Here is a 25773-nt window from a genome sequence, read left to right as displayed (position 1 = left end):
AATTGATATGTCGCCCCTCTCCGAGGACACATAATCAAGCCACACCACCAAGCCACAACCACAGAACCAGTAGGGAAAATTTTTGGATTTCACCACTGCTTGTATGATTATTTAGCTACAAAAGAACCTTTCAAACTCAAACTCTGTTCACCATTATCAATCCTGCGTTCAGAGGAAAATGTAGTTCATATGCTAAATGTATTTGTATTTCATTTTTTTTAGGGTATAATAATTATTCTAGTGGGGTTGATTGAAGTTACGCTTTTTTTTTGGAGTATATGGGCATAAATTACTTGATTGCATATGTTCTTTATTAAATTATAAACTGAACTTCAGTTAAAACTAAGTGAAAATAAACGTGTTATATTTTTCCCATCCACATTCACAGACCCCTATAATTTAACAAGGACCCCCCCCCCAAATTAAAAACTCCTTACTTTACAGGAACAAAATTGAAACTGAAATGTAGCATCTTTTTTGCCAATTTGATTTTTACTTACAATTGATGTACAATTGTTTACAGATTAAAAGTATGACCTCCGTGACTTCCTTCTCTAGTTCCTTCATTTTCTGTTAACGTTTTTTCTCCCACTTCTGTTTTCTTACATTTTTGTCCCCCAATTAGTCATTACATCTAAATGGAGCTTCTCAATTTGAATGGAAATTGATGGCCTTGACTTCTCTAAAAGCAAATTAGGTAGAACAAATCTGTTTACCGTAAAATCCCAAGAGGGTTAATGCTGCACTATTCTAGAGAACACAATGGTTGTCAACAAACGAGTTAATGAAGTACATTGTGCTAGCTATCCCTTTTCATTTGGTTTGTATCTAACTATCAAGGCATCTCATGTATTGTGTATTGCTTTCATTTAATTTAAAACAAACACAAGGATGGAAAGCACTTAAAATTGTTTGTGTATTGCTTTTGGGTTCTGAACCCAGCTTTGCAAATAATAGGGCTACAGTCTGCAGACTATAAATTTAGAAAGATCAGCCACTTATATTGAGGGCAAATCATAGGCTTGCTTACTCTTCTGATGTAAAAGCAGCAATTTGAGCATCTTCCATTCTGAGATCATCTTCTGTGATATCTTGAATGAGCCTTGAAAGATGGAATTCAATAGACCGAGTTTAATTTTGAACACTATATTTTGTTCCTAATTTTGCTTATGTTCTTGGGGCATTGAAGGCACTCAAAATTGAAATATGCCCAGAGAACAAATACTAAGCTGTGTCCAAAAACACTAGCTTCCACCAATATTTTTATAAGAATCGTATGCTTTTTGAGCTATCTTTTTCTTTCCATAATAGTGTTCCTTTGTGGACTATCAAGCTATTGTTAGCAGAAACAGCAAATGTACTACAGTGCTCTTTAAATTCTGAATAAAAGAAAGGAGTTCTGTGTAGACAAAATAGATTTTGGAGGAGAAACTACCCCCCCCCCCCGAAAAAAGAGAAAAATATAGCGTTTAGCTTATAATTTTCATGCTCTTCTTTCCTTATAAAGGTGGGACATTGCCTACTAAATGTTAGACAGTTGTGATATACGAACCAGTTGCCAAGCATCACATGACCATGGGGATACTACAAAGGTGGTATGAATAATGGTCATGAATCACTTTATTCAGTGCCATTATAGTTTGAACATTCATTAAATGAACTGTTGCAAATCGAGGACTACCTGTAATCAGAGTTGGCTTCTAGTTCTTTTTATTAGGGTTTTTTGTTTCTATGCATCCACAGAAGTAAAAAACCAGCAAAAATTGCCAAAATGTGGTCACATGCGTCCTTTCGCGAGATTTCACTTCTTGTGCATGTGCAGGAAGCAAATCTCACATCGGGCGCACATGCACGACCGCGCACTATCAGAGGTGTCCTGGTAAACCAAGGTAAGTGCGGCTCCCTCACTGATCACCTGACTGTGAGGTGAGGGGCAGCCATTAAAACTTCAAAACCAGGTTGTAAGTAGTTAATAATAATAATAATAATAATAATAATAATATTATTATTATTAATAATAATAATAATAATAATAATAATAATAATAATTTATTGGATTTGTATGCCGCCCCTCTCCGCAGACTCGGGGCGGCTAACAACAATAATAAACACAACATGTACAATCCAATAATAAAAAACAACTAAAAACCCCTATTATAAAACCAAACATACACACAAACATACCATGCATAACTTGTAATGGCCTAGGGGGAAGGAATATCTTAACTCCCCTATGCCTGATGGTATAAATGAGTCTTGAGTAGTTTACGAAAGACAGGGAGGGTGGGGGCAGTTCTAATTTCCGGGGGGAGTTGGTTCCAGAGGGCCGGGGCCGCCACAGAGAAGGCTCTTCCCCTGGGGCCCGCCAAATGACATTGTTTAGTCGACGGGACCCAGAGAAGGCCAACTCTGTGGGACCTTATCGGTCGCTGGGATTCGTGCGGTAGCAGGCGGTTCCGGAGGTAATCTGGTCCATTGCCATGTAGGGCTTTAAAGGTCATAACCAACACTTTGAATTGTGACCGGAAACTGATCGGCAGCTAATGCAAGCCACAGAGTGTTGAAGAAACGTGGGCGAATCTTGGAAGCCCCGCGATGGCTCTCGCGACTGCGCTCTGCACGATCTGAGACATCCATCATAATTGTGATTGCTAAATGAGGGTTTGTAAGTTGAAGACTACAGTACTTAAAAAGATCTATGATCCTTGCATAATTGCCCACTCTCTTTAAATATTCCTCTTTCTTATTCTTCTGTCCTATTCCTAAAGTATTCCTAAAGTGACTGTTCCTAAAAATATAACTTTAACCCTTTTTTCTTTTAAAACAGATGAACGACGGGCCTCTTTGCAAATGTAGTGCCAAAGCCAGGAGAACAGGGATACGACATGGAATCTATCCTGGAGAAGAGGTAACAGGATTTTAGTTTCTCTATGAGGAGAATTGCTTTTTTTTCCCGGGTATAATTTTTTTATTATTTTTCACACCTTACAGAGATTCCAATTCACATACCTCAAATTAAAATAATACAATATAATATCAAATATCAAATTCTCAGTCGAATTAATCAAATTTTCTAATTATCCAATTACAAGAATGGTGGAAGGTCTTAAGCATAAAACGTATCAGGAAAGATTTAATGAACTCAATCTGTATAGTCTGGAGGACAGAATGGAAAGGGGGACATGATCGAAACATTTAAATATGTCAAAGGGTTAAATAAGGTCCAGGAGGGAAGTGTTTTTAATAGGAAAGTGAACACAAGAACAAGGGGACACAATCTGAAGTTAGTTGTGGGAAAGATCAAAAGCAACATGAGAAAATATTATTTTACTGAAAGAGTAGTAGATCCTTGGAACAAACTTCCAGCAGACGTGGTTGGTAAATCCACAGTAACTGAATTTAAACATGCCTGGGATAAACATAGATCCATCCTAAGATAAAAATACAGGAAATAGTATAAGGGCAGACTAGATGGATCATGAGATCTTTTTCTGCCGTCAGTCTTCTATGTTTCTATGTTTCTATTATTTCTGGTATATATCATTCATCCTGCGCTACCTTCTTTCCAAGTGCTATCATCCGGATTTCTGATAATGTTCTCCACTTTCATTTATGTTTAAATTGCTACAGCTATTTCTCTTGGCCGTTTGCTATTTTTCCCAACTATGCCATCGTGCTTCGATCCCTTTAAAGAATACATTACTACTTTCATTTAAAAAGAAAAACACCCTCATTTTATCGCAGCTGCCCTTAACAATAGAAAATATCCAACTTTACATCTTAAAAACTCCAGGAAGGAAGAAAAAGAAAAAGAAAGAAAAGAGAAAAAAGGAAACCAACAGGAAAAAGGAGAATAGAAAAGTAGGAGGAAGTGTTGTTTTTTAAGATTGCAATTTCCTACTCAATTCATTTACTTCATTTCTTTCATTACAGTGGTACCTCAAGATACGAACCCCTCGTCTTACGAACAACTCGTGATACGAACCCGGGGTTCAGAAAAAAATTGCCTTTTCCTACGAACTTTTTTCAAGTTACGAACGCGTTCGGAGGCTCCTGGGAAGTAGGAAGGAGTGGGGCCAATTGAAATTCTCCCATCTGCAGCGTCATCGCTCCGGGCAGACTCTCCCTCGGCCGAAATTGAGGGAGAGTCTGCCTGGAGACCGATGACGCTGCAGATGAGAGAATTTCAATTGACCCCACTCCTTCCTACTTCCCAGGAGCCTCCGAACGGCGAACCCGGAAGTTTGGGTTTGGCATTTGGCTTCGGGAGATGGCTGGGAAGCCGCGTGGCCGTTTTAAAAGGTCACAGCCGGGCTGGGGGGGTTGCCGGGAAGCCCCCCAGCCCGGCTGGGAAGCCGCGGGGCTGTTTTAAAAGGTCACAGCCGGGCGGCAGCGGTTTTTTTTGCGGGGTTTTTTTTTTTTGGTTGCACGGATTAATTGACTTTACATTGTTTCCTATGGGAAACAATGTATCGTCTTACGAACCTTTCGTGTTACGAACCTTCCCCTGGAACCAATTAGGTTCGTATCTTGAGGTTCCACTGTATATCAATACTGTATATCATTTCTGCTTTAACAAATCAAGTATGAATCATTATTATAAATCATTATTATTTCACTATTTTGTGCGAAAAATGTCTTCTATTAAAAAAGACCGAAATATTAATGTTCTTCCCTAATCTAAATATTTTCCATTGCCGTTCTTAGTGTGGTAATCTTCCCTAATCTATCAACCCCGCTGCCAATCCCAGCGTAATTATCTTCCCTAATCTATGTGTCACTTTCATGAATTGCTTAAGGACATGGCTGACTATGGGCAGATCTGCTAGACTGGACTAAAATGAGGCTTTGTTACTATTAGAACTATTATTTTCAGGGGCCGCTGGAATCTTTCAGCTGTATTTGGAAGGGTGTAGCTAGAAGGCGAACAACTTGGCAGTTTGCAGGGAATCTGTATGAAGAAAATATACCCAACAGGCAGGGGTGGGTTCTAACTTACCTTGCTACCAGTTTGTTTCCTCCTGTGCCGCATGGGCGTGTGCGCTTTGTGTGTGCACACATACGTAGCGCCAGAAAGTCTCCCCCCCCAACCCAAAAACAAGATGGCGACTGCATGCGTAGTGCTGGAAACTCTGCTTCTACGCATGCTCAGAAGGATTTTTTAAAAATTTAATAATTAAAAGATGGCAGCGCTTACGCACCAGTACTTACTGAATTGGGTTGGTAATCGTGACATTACTTGCAGGTCACTACCAGTTCGGGCAGTGATAGGCTGCTTCAGTCTTGATTACTTTCAGTTTTCCACATGTGCAGCACTTGTTAATGTCTTACCTGTTAATGTCTTACTGGCATAGCCCCTTGCTTCAGGTAGGAAGAGCTGAGTCAACACATTTATCTATTATTAACTCCTCTATTATTAACGTTCCTCCATCTATTCTTTTTTATTTATTCTACATAAGAATTCTTTATTTTTTTTAATAATTATTATATAATGTTTTGAAGTAATTGATGTTTTAGATTTATTGTTTTATTGGATTGTTGAATGCATATTGCCCCTAACAATCTGAATTGTCATTTTACCTATCTCGGGAGGATGGAAGACTGAGTCAGCCTTGAGCCTGGTGAGATTTGAAGTGCCAAATTGCAGGCAGCTGGCAGTCAGCAGAAGTAGCCTGCAGTACTGCTCTCTAACCACTGCGCCACTGTGGCTCTTATAGGTTTTATAATACAGGTTTTCCTCCCTTCTCTGAACTGCAGAATAAAATATAATATCATTTTTGATGGAATAACCAACCAGCTTGACCAGCCTGATTGGAATATAAGACAAAAGCAAATGATTTATAGCCAGAAAAACTTGAAATATTATTCAGTGCCCTTAATAAAGAATTGGGAGGGGGTGGCTCAAATATATTGAATTGCCCAACAAAAGTTGGATTATTCTGAGTATTATCTCCTCATTTTTCCTGGTTTAAACCAACACGAGATTGGCCAACTTAAATATCTTCCCTTTACAGCAACACGAAGCTTAAAACTTCAGCCTGATGATGGTGAATATGATTTCACCCATACGTCGCATAGACACTCAAAATATTGCACGGGGCAAAACCCGAACTCAGAACAATCTATATATATATATAATCACCCAATCTATTTGCTACATTCAAACCAAATCTCCACTCCCACACTATATACTAGGAAGAAATGACAGTTGCAAACATTCCATTTTACAACAGCACGAAGCTTGGAACTTCAGCCTGATGATGGTGAATGTGATTTCACCGAAACGTCGCATAGACATGCAAAATATTACACAGGGCAAAACCCGAACTCAGAACAATCTACATATATATAAATATATATATATATAAATATATATAAATATAAATATAAATATATAAATAATATTATATATTATATATAATATATTATATATTATGTATATAATTCAGACGATGTACAGGCAAGTTTTCATTTAGTAGCCACAATGGATTTCATCGAAATGCTCAGGATTTTTCTACTCTCTTGTGATGACTAAGTTTCCTTCATCATGTTTTTTCCCCTATTCTTCTTTCCTTAAAGCCTATTAAACCCTGCCGTCCTATAATCAACAATGCTGGACGATTGTTCCATTACCGCATTACGGTGTCGCCTCCTACCAACTTCTTAGTAAGTAATTTGAAGCATGAAAAGCAGCTTCTCAAGCCTCTTGGGATGACTTTTCCCAGCTTTTGGTTTTATTTCTTTAGACAGACAGACCCACCGTCATAGAGTATGATGACCACGAGTACATTTTTGAAGGATTTTCCATGTTTTCGCATGCTCCTCTCACAAATGTAAGTACGCTTTCTTTTTTTTATTCTGGTTGTACTGATGCTGTTACCTAATTGGGTAATGAAATGTCTGCAAGCAAAGAGGCTCATAGAACAGTAGGGATTCCATAAATTCTGGCTGTTTCGTATAACGTTTACTTTTCTGTATGTAAACAAGTCTCAGTTTAATTCCTAGGGTTATGCATGCTTCCGAAATATCTTGGGAAGAGTTCTCTGGACTTTGGGCATCAGATGCCTGAAAATACAATGTTTTGAAACCTGCATTACTTTGAATGGGCAAGTTCTTAATGTAATGGAATCTTTGTTTACAGCAGAGGTCCCCAAACTTCTCAACTTTAAGACTTGTGGACTTCAACTACCAAAATTCTCCAGCCAGTATAACTGGCTGGAGAATTTTGGTAGTTGAAGTCCACAAGTCTTAAAGTTGCTAAGTTTAAAGATCTTTGGTTTACAGCTTGTGCAAGGGTCTGAAAAAAAAGTGGGCTGCTTTAATGAATAGCAGAATAAGATCCCAAGCCCTTCTTGCAAATCATTTTCCGAGCCAGTGCAACCCAATTAATTTCCCGCCATATTTTCAAGAGTTTTACTGGAACAAATCCTCCAGAGGAAATTTTCTATAGGATTGAAAAACCTGCGGCAGGGCAGAATAAATAGTTTTGGAATAAAAAGGCCTTAATAATACGGCTTTGTATAGTGCAGCTATTTACTTCTGTTTTATTATTTCTGAAGTTACTGCCAAGTTGAAATGTGTAAGGCGCCTAGAGGGAGGAAAACCAATATTTTCCCAGAATTAATCATAAGAGTGATTTCCTATCTCCCTGGGGTTCAATTGAGTTTCTCACTTTAGCCTGTATTCCATATAGCTGTTTTGTTTACTACTTTCTTTTATGACATGGTGCATTTCTTAACATTAAACATTTTTTGGTAGACGCTTATATTTTGTATAAGTTTGGTTCTAGATTTCTCTAGAGCCTTATAATTGGGATTTTCTCTGAAAATCTTATAAAGCTTCTTCATTTTGTTAAGAACAGTAATAAAGCCGTCTTTGAAAAATAAGTTAATAATTGGAACATTCTACAGACATTTATAGTTATTGACTTACCTCCCTGCATCCAGTTCAGCAATCTGATTACGACAAGAAAATAAAATTCTGCCTCTAACTCCTAGCAATTTGCCTCTTTGCAGCTTTAGTTTCACTTTTAGTTTTAGCACGTGGCCAGCCTGCAGCTTCAATCAGCTGATAATCAATTGTTTGGCTTAACAGGTGCTGTTCCATTTGCTGCAAGGAGGTAAATTGCTGGGAGGCAGAGGCCAAAGAATGGAGGAGGGCTGGGGGGGGGCCTACATTCGCTGTATAAGATGCACCCAAGTTTTCACCCTCTCTTTTGGGGTTAAAAAAGGTGCATCTTATATTCCAAAAAATGCTGTAATAATGCGGGGGGGGGATTATTTCCTCGCCCTCCTGCAATATTATTGAAGTATAAATCAAACTATTGCAGGCAGTCCTCAACAATTGAGCTCAAATATTTTGTTGCTAAATGAAATGCTTGTTAAGTGAATTTTTGCCCCATTTTACGACCTTTCTTGCCAGTGTTGTTAAGGGAATCATTGCAGTCGTTAAGTTAGTAACAAGGTTTTTAAGTGAATCCATCTTTCCCATTGACTCTACTTGTCAAAAGGTTGCCAAAGTCATGACCCTGGGACACTGCAACTATCATAAATAGGAGTCAGTTGCAAAACATCTGAATTTTAATAACGGGACCATGGTGATAGAATCAATAGAATAGAATAGAATAGAATAGAATAGAATTTTATTGGCCAAGTGTGATTGGACACACAAGGAATTTGTCTTGGTGCATATGCTCTCAGCGTACATAAAATAAAATATACTATCATAAAATAAAATATCAATGGCCGTTAAGTGTGAAAATTGGTCCTAAGTCACTTTTTTTCAGTGCCATTGTCCCTTTGAATGGTCACTCAGTGAAACAGAATAAATAGAGGACTATCTATATTCATCCAAGGTATTCTGACAGACAAGATTAAATTGAGAATCATTTCTTGGCTAAAACTGCACTTCAGTGGCCAAAAAGTTCTGCAAGTGAAAAATGAAGGAAAAGTTGGTATTTTATTTTATTCTTTTCTTCAGGGAAAGCCGTTTTATTTAAACAGGCGTAACTTTTCCCAGACTAAGCTAGCATCTCAGAAAGAGCATGCCTTCTGTTTCAAAAGTGTAGCCTGGAGATGGCGGCCAAGGATTGTTGAACTTTCGTAATGAAACCACGAGAGCTCATTTTCTGCTATGTTTGAAGAGCGTGAACTGGGAATAGTAAGACCCCCTGGTCAAATCTTACTTCAGTTAATAATGTGCAGCAGTGTGAGATAGGATATCTCTCACCACTGCCCCTGCGAGGGGTTTACATGCTGTCAGAACTTGCCCTGTAAACCGGCTGCAGGCTAGCTCAGATGAAACCGAGAGAAGGTTGATTGTCAAAACTTGACCTGGTCTTTCTTCTTTGTTTTGCCTGTGCAAGTTGGTGCACCTCTATGGATTATAGATTAAAATATACCATGTTTTCCCCAAAATAAGACTCTGTGTTATATTTTTTTTGACCCCCCCGAAATAAGTACTTGGCCTTATTTTTGGAGAGGTTTTATTATTTTGGAACACATGGCGTAAGACGGTACTTCTCTTGCCGTCTTACCCAATTTCCAGAGATATGTTAGGGCCCAGTGGTCCCCAAACTACGGCCCGTGGGCCACATGCGGCCCACTGAGGCCATTTATCCATGACTGAGTGACAAGAGCACAGGGAAAAGAGAGAGAGAAAGAAAGAAAAGGGAAAGAGAGGGAGGGAAGGAGAAGTGGAGAGGAATGAAGGAGGGAAGGAAGAAAGGAGAAATACAGGGAACAAGGAAGGAAGGAAGGAAGGAAGGAAGGAAGGAAGGAAGGAAGGATGAAATGAATGGAGGGACAGAGGAAGGAAGGACTGTTTTTTTGGGGGGGGGATTTTTTTTAATTTTTCTCTCAACATACATTCAAACAACACAGTGTACCATCTAATTTTCCATGAATAAAATGCAGTATTTTGTTAGTAACTAATATCAATCATCAAAAAAGTTGCAAAAGGTTTTTTTTCTAATTTTGTCATCCAGTTACATTCATTTTCTTTTAATTAAATTTCCTCCTTAATGTTCCTTCAAAAAGTGCAACACCAATTATATTTCTAACTTATTAACCATTATGCCAAAGTTCTTCCTTCTTTCTTTATACATTTTTCATAAACCAAGAAAACCTTGTATAGCCAATCAGACGTCAACAAAAGAAAATTAAAAACAAAACATAAACATATATGAATTTCAGACCTTCTCCCCCCTCTAAATAGTATGTTCCCATTTTGTTTTTTACTTTAAAACAAGGTATGTGCAGTGTGCATAGGAATTTGTTTATAGTTTTTTTTAATAGTCCGGCCCTCCAACAGTCTGAGGGACAGTGAACTGGCCCCCTGTGTAAAAAGTTTGGGGACTCCTGCGTTAGGCGTTCCAGCAGCAGCCCATCTCTGCAATAGCAACATTTGAGGTGTTACACCTGCGGCCACAACATTTTTTCCCTTCACGGAGTTGGGGTGGGCGTGGCCTGCGTGTGGTGCATCCAGTCCGCAGGCCGACGATTTGACACCTGTGATTCAAGGGGTTGCCACAAGGCAAGTCAGCAAGAAACAATAGATGGAAACTAATCAAAGAGAGAAGCGAGCTAGAACTGAACAGAAAGTTCCTGATAGTTAGAACAATTAATCAGTGGGACGACTTGCCTCCACAAGTTGTGGGTGTTCCAACAAAGTTATTAAAGAAGAGATTGGATAACCATTTACCTGAAATGTTATAGGGTTCCCTGCCTGAATAAGAGGTTGGACTAGAAAACCTCCAAAGTTCATTCCAACTCAGTTATTCTGTAATCAAATAATCTTAGTATTTCTTAGTATTAACAAATGTCCACTGGTATTATTAACCATCTGTGTTCTATTATTGCATTTCCATCTCATATTCTAAAAGTATAAATTGTTTGATGGATTAGAATAGCATAAATGGTCCTGGTCTATAAATGGTCATCTATTCCCATTACAATGTATAAATTCTCATTCCAGGGCATGTATATTACACAGTACAGTACATACAGAATTTATTTACAGTCACTTTGGTGCGTCTGCTTTAAATGTCCAGTAGGTGGCAGCATTTGATCATGCTATTACAGTACCTTTCTGCTTTTGATGCCATTTGCCAGCTGGTCATCACAAACTTTATTTTACATATGCAACATTTTGCATATGCAACCTTTGATCAGAAGACAGCAAAGACTCTTTAAGGGTGTTGATTGCACTGCTCCTTAAAAGTATTCCATGTTTCTTTGTCTCTTTCTAGATTCCCCTGTGTAAAGTAATCAGATTTAACATTGATTATACAATTCATTTCATTGAGGAGATGATGCCTGAAGTAAGTTATGAATGTGATTATTTAAGACATCTGTTTGGTTTGTAATGCACCAAGATATTTTAGATTTTAGATTCATGCATATTCTGAAGTGGAACATATTGTATGCCTGGGTAGGCACTTGTAATTAAAGATGCACTATTTTAGAATCCCAATTTCTCTGATTCTGAAATATAATTATAAAAATACAATAAATCAAGACTTAAAACAAGTTAAACATATGCTGCCCCCGTAAGAGCAGACCGTAACCTCAGCTGGGTAAAATATTAAGTGCTGCTAAAACTTTTCCTCAAGTGTGAAAAAACATCAGATTATTGTACCTCTGTTGCCATCCCCCAAAAAAGATATTTATTTGGGGGTAGCAGTAAAATTTTCAACATAAGACGTGTTTTATCATTTTCAAATGATAAAGTTAACTAGTTTTTGTGGGGAAAAATGTTCTGTGAAACGAGAGGTGGAATTCCATATACAGTAGTACCTCTAGATAGGAGTTTAATTCGTTCCAGAACGGAGCTCGTATGTCGAACAACTCGTATCTGGAACAAATGGCTTTAGACTTTGTTTTTCCCCTCCGAGATAACCAGAAGCAAGGATTCTTGCGCCACCTAGTGGAAGCTCGGCTCCTATCCTGAATTTGAGCTCGGGTGTCGAAAAGAAATTTCGCTCCCGTCGTGGCTCGTAACTTGGAATACTCGCATGTGGAGCAGCTCCTATCTAGAGGTACTACTGTAATGATTTTAATCTGTCAGTTGGGGCCTAAAATAAATATTTTTAGAGGAAAAGTTCCTATTTAAGAAGCTAAATATTGATCCTCTGCTGAGATCACTTTCTTTTTCAGGACCCCCCCAAACATGGCAACTTTAAGACTTGTGGACTTGAACTCAGAATTCTCCAGCCATCTATGCTGTGGGAAATGGGTCCAAATGGCTCTTTGAATGTTTAAGGTTACCAACCCCTGACCTAGTCAGATTGGATGCTGTGAATGTCCTATCTTAATATCTTCTGGTTATAACATATTTAGAGATTACTTAATAGCAAGAGCACATAGGCTTACTTACCCCCCCTCCCCCAAATAAAACTCTCTGTGTGGTTTACCATGTCAGTAGATTTCCCCACCCCTAACCCAGCAGCCTGGATCCTCATTTTATTAACCTCAGAAGGATGGAAGACTGACTGAATCTTGAGCCCCCATCAGGATTGAATTTATGCTAGGGGGCAGAGTTTGCCGACCCCTGGCCTAGTCCGACTGGATGCTGTGGATCTTCTTTTTACTAACTTCGGGAGGATGGAAGGCTGACTCAATTTTGAGCCACCATCAGGATTGAACTCCTGGCAGTGGGCAGAGTTTGCCTGCAATATTGCATTCTAACTACTGTCCCACCATTTTCTTTTAAAGAATTAAAACCTCTGCGGGAACATACAAAGACCTTGGAGCCATTTTGTGCGTTTTTGTTTTGAGAAAGAAAATCAGGGTAAATTTAATAATCCTTCTCTCTTCAAATTCAAGACAGAAACAATTAAAAGTAGTGGCGGGGGGGGGGGAAGAAAAGTTTTTTTCCTCCTTTCTCCTAACTCAGGGATCCCCAGTCCCTGAGCTTTGGACCAGTCCTGGGCTGTGGATCATTAGAAACTGGGCCTCACCAGCTGGTGGGTGAACAAAACTGTCAATGTAACATATGGATATCTATGGACATGATCGAAACATTTAAATATGTCAAAGGGTTAAATAAGGTTCAGGAGGGAAGTGTTTTTAATAGGAAAATGAACACAAGAACAAGGGGACACAATCTGAAGTTAGTTGGGGGAAAGATCAAAAGCAGCATGAGAAAATATTATTTTACTGAAAGAGTACCGTAGTAGATCCTTGGAACAAACTTCCAGCAGACATGGTTGGTAAATCCACAGTAACTGAATTTAAACATGCCTGGGATAAACATATATCCATCTTAAGATAAAATACAGGAAATAGTATAAGGGCAGACTAGATGGATCATGAGGTCTTTTTCTGCCGTTAGTCTTATATGTTTCTATGTTTCCCCTTGACTGTTGGAGATGCTACCATATCCATTTCTGGTTTCTCAGATTTTGTAAAAAGTAGTCTTTGTTTTTCAGTCCTCTTGTGATAAGAATAGAATATAATTCTTTATTGGCCAAGTGTGATTGGACACCCAAGGAATTTGTCTTTGGTTCATATGCTCTCAGTGTACATAAAAGAAGTAGACATTTGTCAAGAATCGTGAGGTACAACACTTAATGACTGCCACAGGGGCCCAATAAGCAATGAGGAAACAATATTAATAAAAATCTTAAGGATAAAAGCAGCAAGTTACAGTCACAAAGTCATAAGTGGAGTGAAATGGGTGATAGGAATGATGAGAAAAAACTAGTAGTAATAGTAGTGCAGACCTAGTAAATAGTTTGACAGGATTCAGGGAATTATTTGTTTAGCAGAGTGACGGCGTTCGGAAAAAAACTTCTTGTGTCTACTTGTCTTGGTGTGCAGTGCTCTTCAGCAATGTTTTGAAGATAAGCATTAAAAAAAAGAGAACTTAGGGTGAATGGGGAGGATCCTGCAATTTGTTAGCGCCTATCCTATTTTGTCCCATCCGATACCAAAACTGATTTCAGGGAATACATTCAACTCTCGTGATGTAAGTTGGTGAAGATGTTTATGGTATTGTCTGCTTTTCTCCCATCTCCCCAGAACTTTTGTGTCCGAGGCCTGGAACTCTTCTCTTCTTATCTCTTCAAAGATATTTTAGAACTGTATGATTGGAATCTGATTGGTAACTATCTTAAAAGTATATTTATGGGTGATCTCTAGTTTGCTGTATAGTTGTCCGTTTGCTGTATTAATGTGCTGGTAGATTCTCTCTTGATGCATTCTTGGATCCTTCCCCCAGCTGACTACAGAATCTTTTAATGAACGTTTTTGTTAAAAAGCAAAGGTCAGGGACTTACATCACATTTTTGTATTTTGATTCTTCCCACATTTGTCCGGGGGTATGGGAGGACACAAGCTAATTAGGGATGGTAGCTAAGGGCATCCTTGAGAGCTAGAAGCCATATGAAGTGTTATAAAAATAAGTCTGTCTCCCGGGAAATAAGTATTGCTTATAAGACTAGGTATAGTTAACTGCCCTCTATCGCCATCATATTGTGTAAAGTGCCAATGATATGTTCTGAAAAAAAGTAATTTTTGAGACATTTTGGGGACTCTTAATTTTTTTCCCCATCCCATTCAATCATGTTCAAATTCTTTTTGGAATTTGCATTTTGAGATTCCTGGAGAAGTCCCTGAAGTTTTCTTGGCAAGACTTTACAGAAGCGCTTTGCCATTGCCTGCTCCTTAGGGCTGATAGAAAGTGACCGGCCCAAGGTCATCTAATATTGCCTAAGATGGGACTAGAATTCACAGTTTTCTATCCTGATGCCTTAACCACTACACAGAACTGTCTCTACCCCTAAATTAAGAGAGGTAGTTAATTCAGAATATTTAAGGAAAGGAGATACCCAGTCTAGAGGATGTGAATATTACATAGCTGCTAAGAAACTAAAAGAAGGTGTAGATGTACTCAAAGAATTCAAAGCTTACAGGCAGAAGGAGAAAAGTAAAAGGGAAAACTTCCCCATCCATTATGTTGAGTGGTTATAGAAATCCAGGTTTGTATTGCGTGGTGCACATAAATAGTTGATACATTATCATCTACAACATATTTCATAGCTATGATAATAATGTACATGGCAGATTTTGTGGCAAATGTTCTTTATTGTCCACTATAATTCTGAGATGGATTTGTATGTTCTGAGTTTTCCTTTTACTAAACAATTTTTTTAGTTCTATTGCGTTTCTCTCCAGATGCTAATTCTCATCAATCCCACCCATATACTACCCATCTGTACTATAATGATATTCGAAGGTGCTGTGTCCCCAATCTTTTCCAGAAGGGGCTAAAAACTTGGGGTTTTTTTTACAAAAGAAAACACTGTTTCATGGGATGTAAAATCATTTGCTTTGTAGCAGATTATTAGAGTACAAATTCAGTTCTGTAAAAGTGGTTTAATTTTTACTGAAGTACCAAAGATGCAAGTAAATGCTCTATGAAATTACACCTTATAACATATGGCACATTGTTGTTCATTTTGTTATATAAGGTCCTTCATTAGAAAACTGTGATACTTCATGTCCTCGGTTCCATTTCATGCCACGCTTCGTAAGGTTTCTTCCAGGTAAGTGTATTTGGTTTCAGTGTAACAGCTATTGTTTTAGTTACTTCTCTGAGAAAATATAAACATACGCTGAACTAGTCTTTTTCAACCTTGACACTTGAAAATGTGAGGACTTCAACTCTCAGAATTCCTCTGCCAGCTCTGCTAGCTGGGAAATTCTGAGAATTGAATTCCACTCATTGTCAAGTTGTCAAAGGTGAGAAACATTTGTATGAATTATACTTCTTCCAAACTTGTAACTATGACTAAAAGAATCTACGCAGGCATTCAATTGTCAATTTGGCATATACAGTGGTACCTCGTGATACAAACCCCTCGTGATACGAACATTTTGAGATACGAACCCGGGGTTCAGAAATTTTTTGCCTCTTCTTACGACCTTTTTTTGCCTTACGAACCCACCGCAGATCACAAAATGGCGCTCCGCTGGGCGCCGCTGCCCGGCTGTCACCTTTTAAAACAGCTCGGGGGCTTCTCGGCGTTCTCCCGAACCCGAACTCGAACTTTTCGGGTTCGGGTTCGGGAGGCCGCCGAGAAGCGCTGCCGCCTGCCTGTCACCTTCTGAAACAGCCGGAGGGCTTCTCGGCATTCTCCCAAACGCCGAACCCAGAAGTTCGGCAAAAGTTTGGGTTCGGGTTCAGGTTCCAGAGGCTGCTGAGAAGCGCCCGGCTGTTTCAGAAGGTTACGAAATGTGGCCTCCAGGAAGGACGTCTTCGTGACGTCAAAGCTCCGCCCATTGAATTCCCTATGGGGATTCCCCACCTTCGTTTCAGCCTCCAGATCGGCCGAAAACGCCACCGCCGATCGCAAAAACGGTGCTTTGCCAGGTGGCTGCGCAAGGCTGTAACCCTCTGAAACAGCCGGGTGCTTCTCGGTGGCCTCCGGAACCTGAACCCGAACTTTTGCTGAACTTCCAGGTTTGGCATTCGGGAGAACGCCGAGAAGCCCCCCGGCTGTTTCAGAAGGTGACAGGTGGGCGGCGGCGCTTCTCGGCGGCCTCCCGAACCCAAACCCGAAAAGTTCGGGTTCGGGAGAACGCCGAGAAGCCCCCCTGCTGTTTTAAAAGGTGACAGCCGGGCGGCGGTGCCTAGTGGAGCGCCATTTTGCGATTCCCCCCCCCTTGCATGCATTAATTGCTTTTACATTGTTTCCTATGGGAAACATTGTTTCGTCTTACGAACTTTTCGCCTTACGAACCTCCTTCCGGAACCAATTAAGTTCGTAAGATGAGGTATTACTGTATTTAAATCTATATTAATTGTGTCTGTTCTTAAGAGTTTATTTTAAGAGCTTCAATACTTCAAAGTAATTTAGTATATATGTTCAGCCATTACACTTATTTTTCTACTGTGCACAAAGCTTAGATTGCTACTAAGGTTCAGTTAGAATGCTAAATAATGCCCCCAAAATGAGGAGAGAAGGGTTTCCCTTGAGTTTGTTTTGATCTAGCATACAAAGACATCTTGCCGAGGTGTGTTTATATTAGAGTTGGAAGGTGTGCTTTTAAAAATGTTTTGCTTTTAAAGATCTGATATTTTTATTATTTCTATCAAGCGTTGGAAGTACCGTTTCTTCTGCTGCTTGAATTACATTTGATGCAATTAGAGGTTTTTTGTTTTATTTTGAATGTTAAAGTTTGATTATGAACTTTTTAATATAATTTTATTGCATTTTATTGCCCTAGCTTATATTTGAATGTATTGGGCTGCCTCGGGTGACTGGGTTCAGACTGGTGGCTTATAAATATTTAAGTATTTTTTTAAAAAAATTAAATAAGCTTGAAATTCAGCAGGTCATAGACTTTCAGGCTTGTGAAATAAGTGTGGATACCACGTCTTGATGTCCTACTAACTTTGAAGGCAAAAGTCTAGGTTGACATGAAAACAGCCTTTTTGCTACTTAAGACCTAAAAATGATATATTGTGGTTTTCAATTGCCCCGCCCTCAAATTCTTGCATTTGCTTTGTAAAACAATTCCCCCCCCCAAAAAAGTAAAATAATTTACATCTAACTTTTAGTATAATGTAAAAGAGGATAATTAGTTCTTTTCAACTGATTCAAATTATACACAACCTCCATCTGGACCTTTTGTGAATTTCGATAGGTTTTGTGCAAGCACTAAATTGAATCAAACCAAGTACAGTAATACATCGTCTTACGAACTTAATTGGTTCCGGATGTAGGTTCGTAAGGTGAAAAGTTCGTAAGACAAAACATTGTTTCCCGTAGGAAACAATGTAAAAGCGATTAATGCGTGCAAAAAGAAAAAAAAATGCAAAATGGCGCTCTGCTGGGCGTCGCCGCCTGGCTGTCACATTTTAAAACAGCCGGGGGGCTTCTCGGCGTTCTCCCGAACCGGAACCTTTCGGGTTCGGGAGGCCACTGAGAAGCGCCGCCGCCTGGCTGTCACCCTCTGAAACAGCCGGGGGGCTTCTCAGCAGTCTCCTGAACGCCGAACCCAGAGGTTCGGGTTCGGGTTTCGGATGCCGCCGAGAAGCCCCCCAACTGTTTTAAAAGGTGACAGCCGGGCAGCGGCGCCTAGTGGAGCGCCATTTTGCGATCTGCGGTGGGTTCATAAGCCGAAAAAAGTTCGTAAGAAGAGGCAAAAAATTTCCGAACCCCGGGTTCGTATCACGAGGGGTTCGTATCATGAGGGGTTCGTATCACGAGGGGTTCGTATCACGAGGTACCACTGTACAAATACTTGTGTGGTGGCTATCTAGTATAGGGTGGCTTAGTATTTGACTTATTGTATCATGCTAGGCCAAAATATAGTTAGTCTGGCTTTGTTTCAATATTTTGGCTCACCATTTTGGCTAATTATGATTTCCAGATTCTGGTTTAAAAATTAGTGTGATAGGTGAATCTCACCAGTTGTAGCTTATGGCTTAATGCGATGTGTAGACAAGCTATTGTTTAATTTTTTTGCAGAAGCAGTTTAGCTGTCCTTGAAACCATTGCTCGTTTTTGAATCCTTTCCTTTCAGTGTATAAAAGAGTTTGACAATCGGTCCCATTCTGTTTTTAAGATGGCGGGAAGGAAGTTCTCTCAATGCATCAGATCCTTCTGTATTTGTTACGCTGCAATAAACCACTCGTGCCAGAAGAAGAGATTGCCAATATGCTGCAGTGGGAGGAGCTGGAGTGGCAGAAATATGCCGAGGAATGCAAAGGAATGATAGTGACCAGCTCTGGCATGGTACTGACGTATTCTCTTGTGAAATACAACTAAATATACACCAAATATTATCCACTAATACTACAATACTAACTTTGGGCACTGAGTAACACAGCTGAATATATGGATGTCTATAGCATCCTGTGCCACATAAGTGTATTTTACAAAAAACGGCAGCTACTTCGGTTTTTAACAAAACTGCGAACCAGAACCATTGTTTATTTCGTGATACTGACTTTTGTTTAACAACCACCACAAAAAAACCTTTTAATTGTTGTTTCGCTTTTATGACCATGATGACTTATGACTGTAATGGGCAGTCTGCATTACTGTCGTAACTTGAGGACTACCTCTTATGAAATCTAATAATGACATTGTCTAAGAGAGGGGTCCCCAACCTGTGCAAGCGGGCTGTCTGAGTGGCTAACTGATACGTGTGCATGCATGTGCACAGCCCCACTCACGCAAGCATCCCGGGAGCTTGTAGCCCCACTTGTGCGAGTGTTGCGGGAGCTCGGGACATCATTTACATGATCAACGTGAGCACTTGTGGCCAATGTTCACTCTAATTTTTTTTCGGTGTGGGCGGAAAAGTATAGTGTCTGCGGGAGGAGCTGTGCCCCAAGGCGGGAGGTGGAGGAGGAGATAACCGGAGAGAGGGGCGGAGCGGGCGGGCAGCGGCGGGAGGCCAGGGGCAGGGGTGGCCGGTGCCTCCCATTGCGTGGCCTTAGAAAAGGCTGCACAGGAAGTTGTTTTGGGGCGTGCGGCCGCGCCCCTTAGAGGGAACATTGCTTATGGACCCACTTAAGTGAGCGCTCATGAAATTCACTTGTGCGAGTGTCGTGGGCGCTCTGGGACCTAGTTGCACAAGCAACAGGTGCTTGCCCATGCACATGATCACCTGCCTACCCCTGCCACAAAACCATTTTCTATTTCCCCCTCCCAGGGCTGTCAACCTAGTCCAACACATTAAAATTCCTTTGTATTTATGTGTGGGTTAAATGCATTAGGTTTCGTTCAGTGTCTATTTTGCTGAATGTCAATGAAACAAGCATAGAACAATAGGACAAAATACTGACAAGGGAATACAAAATCCAGAAAGTAATTTTTTAAAAAAAATCCCTCATTCCTCCATGTCCAGAACATCTACCAAAAGAAGGAAAATCTCACGTCACATAAACACCGCTTCCTGTTGTGCTCACCTTAATATGTATTGTAGAACTCATAAAGGAAGCCTTCATTCTTCTGACAATGGGAGTAACTTTTGTGGATTTTAATAATGAACCTTTCACCTTGCTCCTTATGTATAATAAGTGAAGATCATGAGGGGATTTATAGAGCATCATTTTCTTGGTTGTATGTGTGTGCGCGCGTGTGTCTCCATGTAGCTTTTTAAAATGAGAATGGAAAAAGGAAGAAAAATAGGTTTTGTGTGTGCATATTTTTCTTTCCTGCCAAGTCCCTATAGTGACAATAGCAATTATTCTAATTTCTGCCGGGAACAAATAGAAGAGGAAGATTTGCGTGGGTTTTCTGCTTCTTTGTTAACGTCAAGACTAAATTAGGAATAGAGAGAGGAGAAATATCTCATAGAGCATAACCTTGTAAATTTATTGAGAAGAGCATTGCATTATTTAAATAAAAATGAATTTTGATTCTCCTTCAGGGCTAAATATCCATCTTTTTCTCGGGTGATGTTTTAACTCTAAAGTTTAGAATGGCAGTAGCTCCTGCAAGATAATTAAACTTTTATCAGTCTTTTTATTGATTCCACCGCAAACCTACATTTATATTAGTCCTTTCAGCCATTATGAACTCCTAATATATTAATTCCTGGGTGAAACCTTATATTATACAAACAGAATAAATGGTTAATTTTGTGAGAAATAGAAGGATGGTATTTTCTAATTTTAGTCTTCCCATAAATTACTGTAATCAATAACACTGACTTAAACAACCTAAATTTAAACCTCAGCCATTTTGTGTTTTAAATCCAGCAGTAGCGTGAAATGAGGTAACCATCTTGTTATCCTTCTCCATACTTGTCTTATGTTGAGGCTGAACTTATTTACCCAGTTAAATGTTTTCCATTGCCTAAGAAATCTCTGGTTAGACAGTCCTTTTCTGTGTTGAATGTGAAAAGAGTAACAGAAAAAATATTTCATACTTTTTCATCGCATAGTAATATTTGGACATGTGAATAGGATGATTTCTTTGCCCAGGAAATAAAATCCAATTAAGTTGTATTTTGGAACAGATCCTGTTACTTTCAGACTTCTAATTTGCTGCTAGCTACTTGCAGAATAGAGTTAGTACATATCGTGTATGAAAGCTCAGAGAAATCTTTGTTTATATTTTTAGAAAGTTATGTGTATCCCAAACTCCGTAGCAATAGCAGTAGCCCTTATGAAGCAAACTTAATAGTGCTTGAGAGCCGCTTTGAGTGGTTTACAATGCCAGCATATTGTTTCCAAACAGTCTGGGTCTTTTACCAACCTTGGAAGGATAGAAGGCTGAATCTACCTTGAGCCAGTCAGAATTGAACTCCTGGTAGTGGGCAGAGTTTGCCTGCAATACTGCATTCTAACTACTGCGCCACCACCATAGTTCAAAATAAACGTTGATGGAACCATTATTAGTGGAAAAATTAATTTTCTTTCTTTTTTCTTTTTTGTTCCTGCAGAAGCCCAGTTCTGTTCGCATTGATCAGTTGGATCGTGAACAATTCAACCCTGATGTCATTACTTTTCCCATTATCGTCCATTTTGGAATACGGCCAGCTCAACTCAGTTATGCTGGAGATCCACAGTAAGCTGTTCCCTTATTAGTTATGCGGAACAGATCAACAATGTACCACCTTTCTCCAAAAAGATGACCCACTTTGAAAAGAAGCCCTATCACATTCATTCATTCATTCATTCATTCATTCATTCATTCATTCATTCATTCATTCAATTCTTATGCCACCCTTCTCCTTAGACTCAAGGCGACTTACAACATGTATGCAATAGCACTTTTTAACAGAGCCAGCATATTGCCCCCACAATCCGGGTCCTCATTTTACCCACCTCAGAAAGATGGAAGGCTGAGTCAACCTTGAGCCGGTAATGAGATTTGAACCGCTGACCTACAGATCTATAGTCAGCTTCAGTGGCCTGCAGTATACCTGTGCCACCTCTGTAAATTCAGCCCCCCCCCACAAAATTAACCCTAATTAAGACCCCTAACTAAGACTCCAGGTGCAGGGGGTGGGGCGAGGCACAAAAGGTAAAAAAAATAAGCTAGGGTGGGGACAAGGGGGAGCTGCCCTACTTACCAGGCTTCGCAGAACCCCAAACCTTTCCTTGTCAGAAGGTCGCAAAAAGTGATCACAGACCCCGGGACACTGCAACCATTATAAATACGAACCAGTTGCCAAGCATCTGAATTTTGATCACGTGACCTTGGGGGTGCTTGCAAAGGTTAGAACTATGAAAAAGGGTCATGTCACTTTATTCAGTGCTGTTGTAAATTTGAACAGTCACTAAATAAACTGTTGTAAGTTGAGGACAACCTTTGTCTGAATTCCGGTGTATAAATTAATTCTGGACAAGTCACTAAGCAAAACACAATCAACGTTCCAAAATTTAACTATTGTTCTTTCTCATTTCTTTCAGGTACCAAAAACTCTGGAAAAGTTATGTGAAATTACGCCACCTGCTGGCTAATAGTCCCAAAGTGAAACAAGCAGATAAACAGAAATTAGTTCAGAGAGAAGTACGTTGCAATTTCATCTTCTGGCCATTGTTGGCTTGGCAGTTGCCTTTAACCCAAGTCTATCATGAATCCTAGTTTATTATCCAAGGTTACAGGCATCTTGAGTGTTTTCATTTATGTTAATTCTGTTATTCGTTTGGGATGAGTCTCAACTAGAAGAATTTTACAACTTAGAAGTTACAATATTCTGTATTTTGGTTGCAGACGCAAAGAGATGTGTGCGAGAGATAGATTGGGAGGAGGACAGTTGGCAATTTTAAGAGCGTAAAGCTGTGTTGCTGGCTTTGGGGGTTCTTGGGAAGAATACTGGATTTTTTAAAATGTAATTTACTGTAATTCACTTGTATGCACAAAATCCAGCTTTTTCAAGTTTCGTTTCCTAGCAATAGCACTTAGACTTACATACAGCTCAATAGTGCTTTACAGCGCTTTCCCTAAGTGGTTTTCAGAGTCAGCATATTGCCCCTAATAATATGAGTCCTGATTTTACCGATCTCAAAAGGATGGAAGGCATGAGCAAGTAAGGATTGAACTTGTGGCAGTCAGCTGAGCTACCTGCAGTACTGCATTCTAACAACTGTGCCACCACAGCTCTTTTACCAACCTTGCTAATTAGTGCGTACTAAAATTACTTATCCTCTTTAATTTAATATGGGTATTTTTTAGCTGCAGACAGACTTATGAATACAATAAATAAATAGTAAACTACCCAAAGACTGTGTGTGGCTTCTGCAATTTGGGGGATCTTTTGAATATATCAAAATATATTAGAATGTTCTAAAATAAAGGTAATTGTTTTCTAGGGATTTAGGAAGCTATCTTGTTCAAATGAGATCACTGGCCCATCAACTCAGTACAGTGATACCTCATCTTACAAATGCCTCTTGATACAAACTTTTCGAGATATAAACCCGGGGTTTAAGATTTTTTGGCCTCTTTTTACAAACTATTTTCACCTTACAAACCCACCGCCGCCTCTGGGAAACCCCACCTCCAGACTTCCATGTTTTTGTGATGCTGCAGGGGAATCCCAGCAGGGGAATGCCAGCAGCGCAAAAACAGGTGCTTCGCTGGCAACGGAAGTCTGGAGGTGGGGTTTCCCATGGAGGGGAGCCTCAGGGGAATCCCAGCAGCGCAAAAATGGGCGCTTCGGCTGGCAAAAGGGGTGAATTTTGGGCTTGCACGCATTAATCACTTTTCCATTGATTCCTATGGAAAACATTGTTTCGTCTTACAAACTTTTCACCTTAAGAACTTCGTCCCGGAACCAATTAAGTTTGTAAGACAAGGTATCACTGTATTGCCTAATCTGGTTAATCTTTGTTTTGTAAGCCACACTTCTTCTAGCTGTTTGGAGTTCTTAGGACATGAGAGAAATGCACAGTACTAAAAAGCAATGTGATTGTTAAGTGAATTGTGCCTGATTTTACAACCATTTTTCTGTAGTTGTTAAGCAAATCATGTGGTTGTTCAGCAAGACCAGCTTTCCCCATTGACTTTGCTTGTTGGAAACCCCCTGGGAAAGTTGTACACATAATTCGTTCCGTGACCAGGTTCTTAAATAGAAAAGTTTGTAAGAAGAAGCATTTTTTTTCCATAGGAATCAATGTAAAAGCAAATAATGTGTGCGACTGGGGAAACCACAGCGAGAGTGGAGGCCCTGTTTACTCCCAGGAGATTCCTAGAGAGGCCCCACAGAGACTTTCCCCCGCCTTTATTGGCCCTGTTTCCTCCAAGGAGATTCCTAGAGAGGCCCCACAGAGGCTTCACCCTGCCTTTTCCAGTTACAGTTTTGGAGGCTCGGGTTTGTAAGTGGAAAATGGTTCTTGAGAAGAGGCAAAAAAATCTTAAACACCCAGTTCTTATCTAGCAAAGTTTGTAAGAGGCGGTCTTAGGTAGAGGTACCACTGTATTGCGATTGTGTGACCCTGGGATACCCCAACTATTGTTGACAACATGCTGGTTGTCAAGACCCCAAATTTTGGTTATGCGATTGTGAGGATTTAAATAATAAACACAAGAACCAGTCACAATTCCCTTCTTCAGCTCAGTTGTAACTTTGAATAGTGTTTATATGAATGGTCATAAGTCAGGGAGTACCTTTAGTTTCAATGTTTGATTGCTCAATTCAGTAAGTCATAATTAAGCCCTTGAGTTCTATCAGTGAAAAAAAAGGATTGCATTTCAGCATACAAGGAACTGCTTTGTTCAAAGACTGCTGATAGCTCAATCAAATGGTAAGAGTTGTTGCTGTATTCAGTGCTTATGATATGCTTGTGTAAAATATCCTAGAGCCCAGGGACATTAAAATTCCCTTCCATAGTATTTACTTCTTCTGAACAAGTAAAGGAGTTGCTTTAGGCAATGTAATAGCTGTCATATATCCAACCTTGGGTTTCCTTTTAATAGCAGAATCCTATTATATATCATAAGTTACTTGTAAAATGTTGCAAACCCACATTTCCTTTTAAAACCAGAATGCTCTCCTATACCACTAACGACTCTTAAAATGTATCTCTAATTAAAAAGGACATGTATTTATGAACTGGGGCAAGACTGAGAGACAGCATCCTAAGGTAGCCAGATCTAATCTTGAAATTCTGGCATCTCACCCGTACGAACAGAAAATTCTACACTGAAAGCATGGTTAGAAAATAATAACATGACAACTTCATGGATTTGAGATGGGTAGAGCAAAAGGGGAAAGAAAGAGATAGAAGACGTCATATTCCTTTTTTAAAAAGCAAAACATTTTCTCTTAAAAAAAAAACCCTGACATTACTGTACTGTTAAGTAGTTTTGTACTGGAAAAATAGGGAACCTGTTAACACTTTACTTTTTTAAAATCACATAGTGTAAACCTGAAGATATTTGCTCACCAAAAAAAGAAAGAAATCTATGCAATGGCATTTCTTCCAATTAATGTTTCCAGTTGAGTTGGCCTTCGGGGTTTTACAAGCTTAGAGTCTTGCAAAAATCACATTTTGGCTTCCTCTCTTAAGTGAGAAAGGTCCATGCCCTACTAATAAATCTACCCCATGGCTCTTTGACAGACAAGAACTTTTTGTTTTAATACTGTAGACTATTTTCAACTTTACAGAAGTCTTTCATTGCTGCAGTGTAGAACAAATGGAAGACAATATTTTTTTTATTAAAAAAAGAAATTTCTTTCTAGGGAATAATGGACATGTTATTATTAAAAGTATAGCGGATAGGGTTTGTGGGTGATTACATTTTACTGTAAACCAGAAAGAGAGAAAGAGAACTACTCTGACATTTATCACCCTGCGGTG

At 39.5% G+C, this 25773-nt stretch overlaps 1 protein-coding gene across 5 annotated transcripts in view; it reads left to right on the top strand.

Moving 5' to 3' along the window:
- DROSHA (drosha ribonuclease III) overlaps positions 1–25773 on the top strand; it is a 133493-nt gene that overhangs the window by 27707 nt on the left and 80013 nt on the right. For all 5 annotated transcript variants that reach the window (XR_011558676.1, XM_070747122.1, XM_070747120.1 and 2 more), the window contains exons 7-15: positions 2828–2908; positions 6580–6666; positions 6747–6833; positions 11249–11320; positions 14022–14103; positions 15473–15547; positions 18576–18745; positions 21408–21532; positions 22381–22480. Coding sequence is in view for 4 of the 5 variants with exons in the window: in XM_070747122.1 (XP_070603223.1) it covers positions 2828–2908; positions 6580–6666; positions 6747–6833; positions 11249–11320; positions 14022–14103; positions 15473–15547; positions 18576–18745; positions 21408–21532; positions 22381–22480 (879 nt within the window). In the remaining variant the exon portion in view is untranslated. The remainder of the gene's footprint in view (positions 1–2827; positions 2909–6579; positions 6667–6746; positions 6834–11248; positions 11321–14021; positions 14104–15472; positions 15548–18575; positions 18746–21407; positions 21533–22380; positions 22481–25773) is intronic.

The sequence above is a fragment of the Erythrolamprus reginae genome, chromosome 3 (assembly GCF_031021105.1).
Source record: "Erythrolamprus reginae isolate rEryReg1 chromosome 3, rEryReg1.hap1, whole genome shotgun sequence".
NCBI lineage: Eukaryota > Metazoa > Chordata > Lepidosauria > Squamata > Dipsadidae > Erythrolamprus > Erythrolamprus reginae.
The sequence above is the reverse complement of the archived record's forward strand: the minus strand, read 5'-3'. Positions and strand labels throughout refer to the sequence as shown.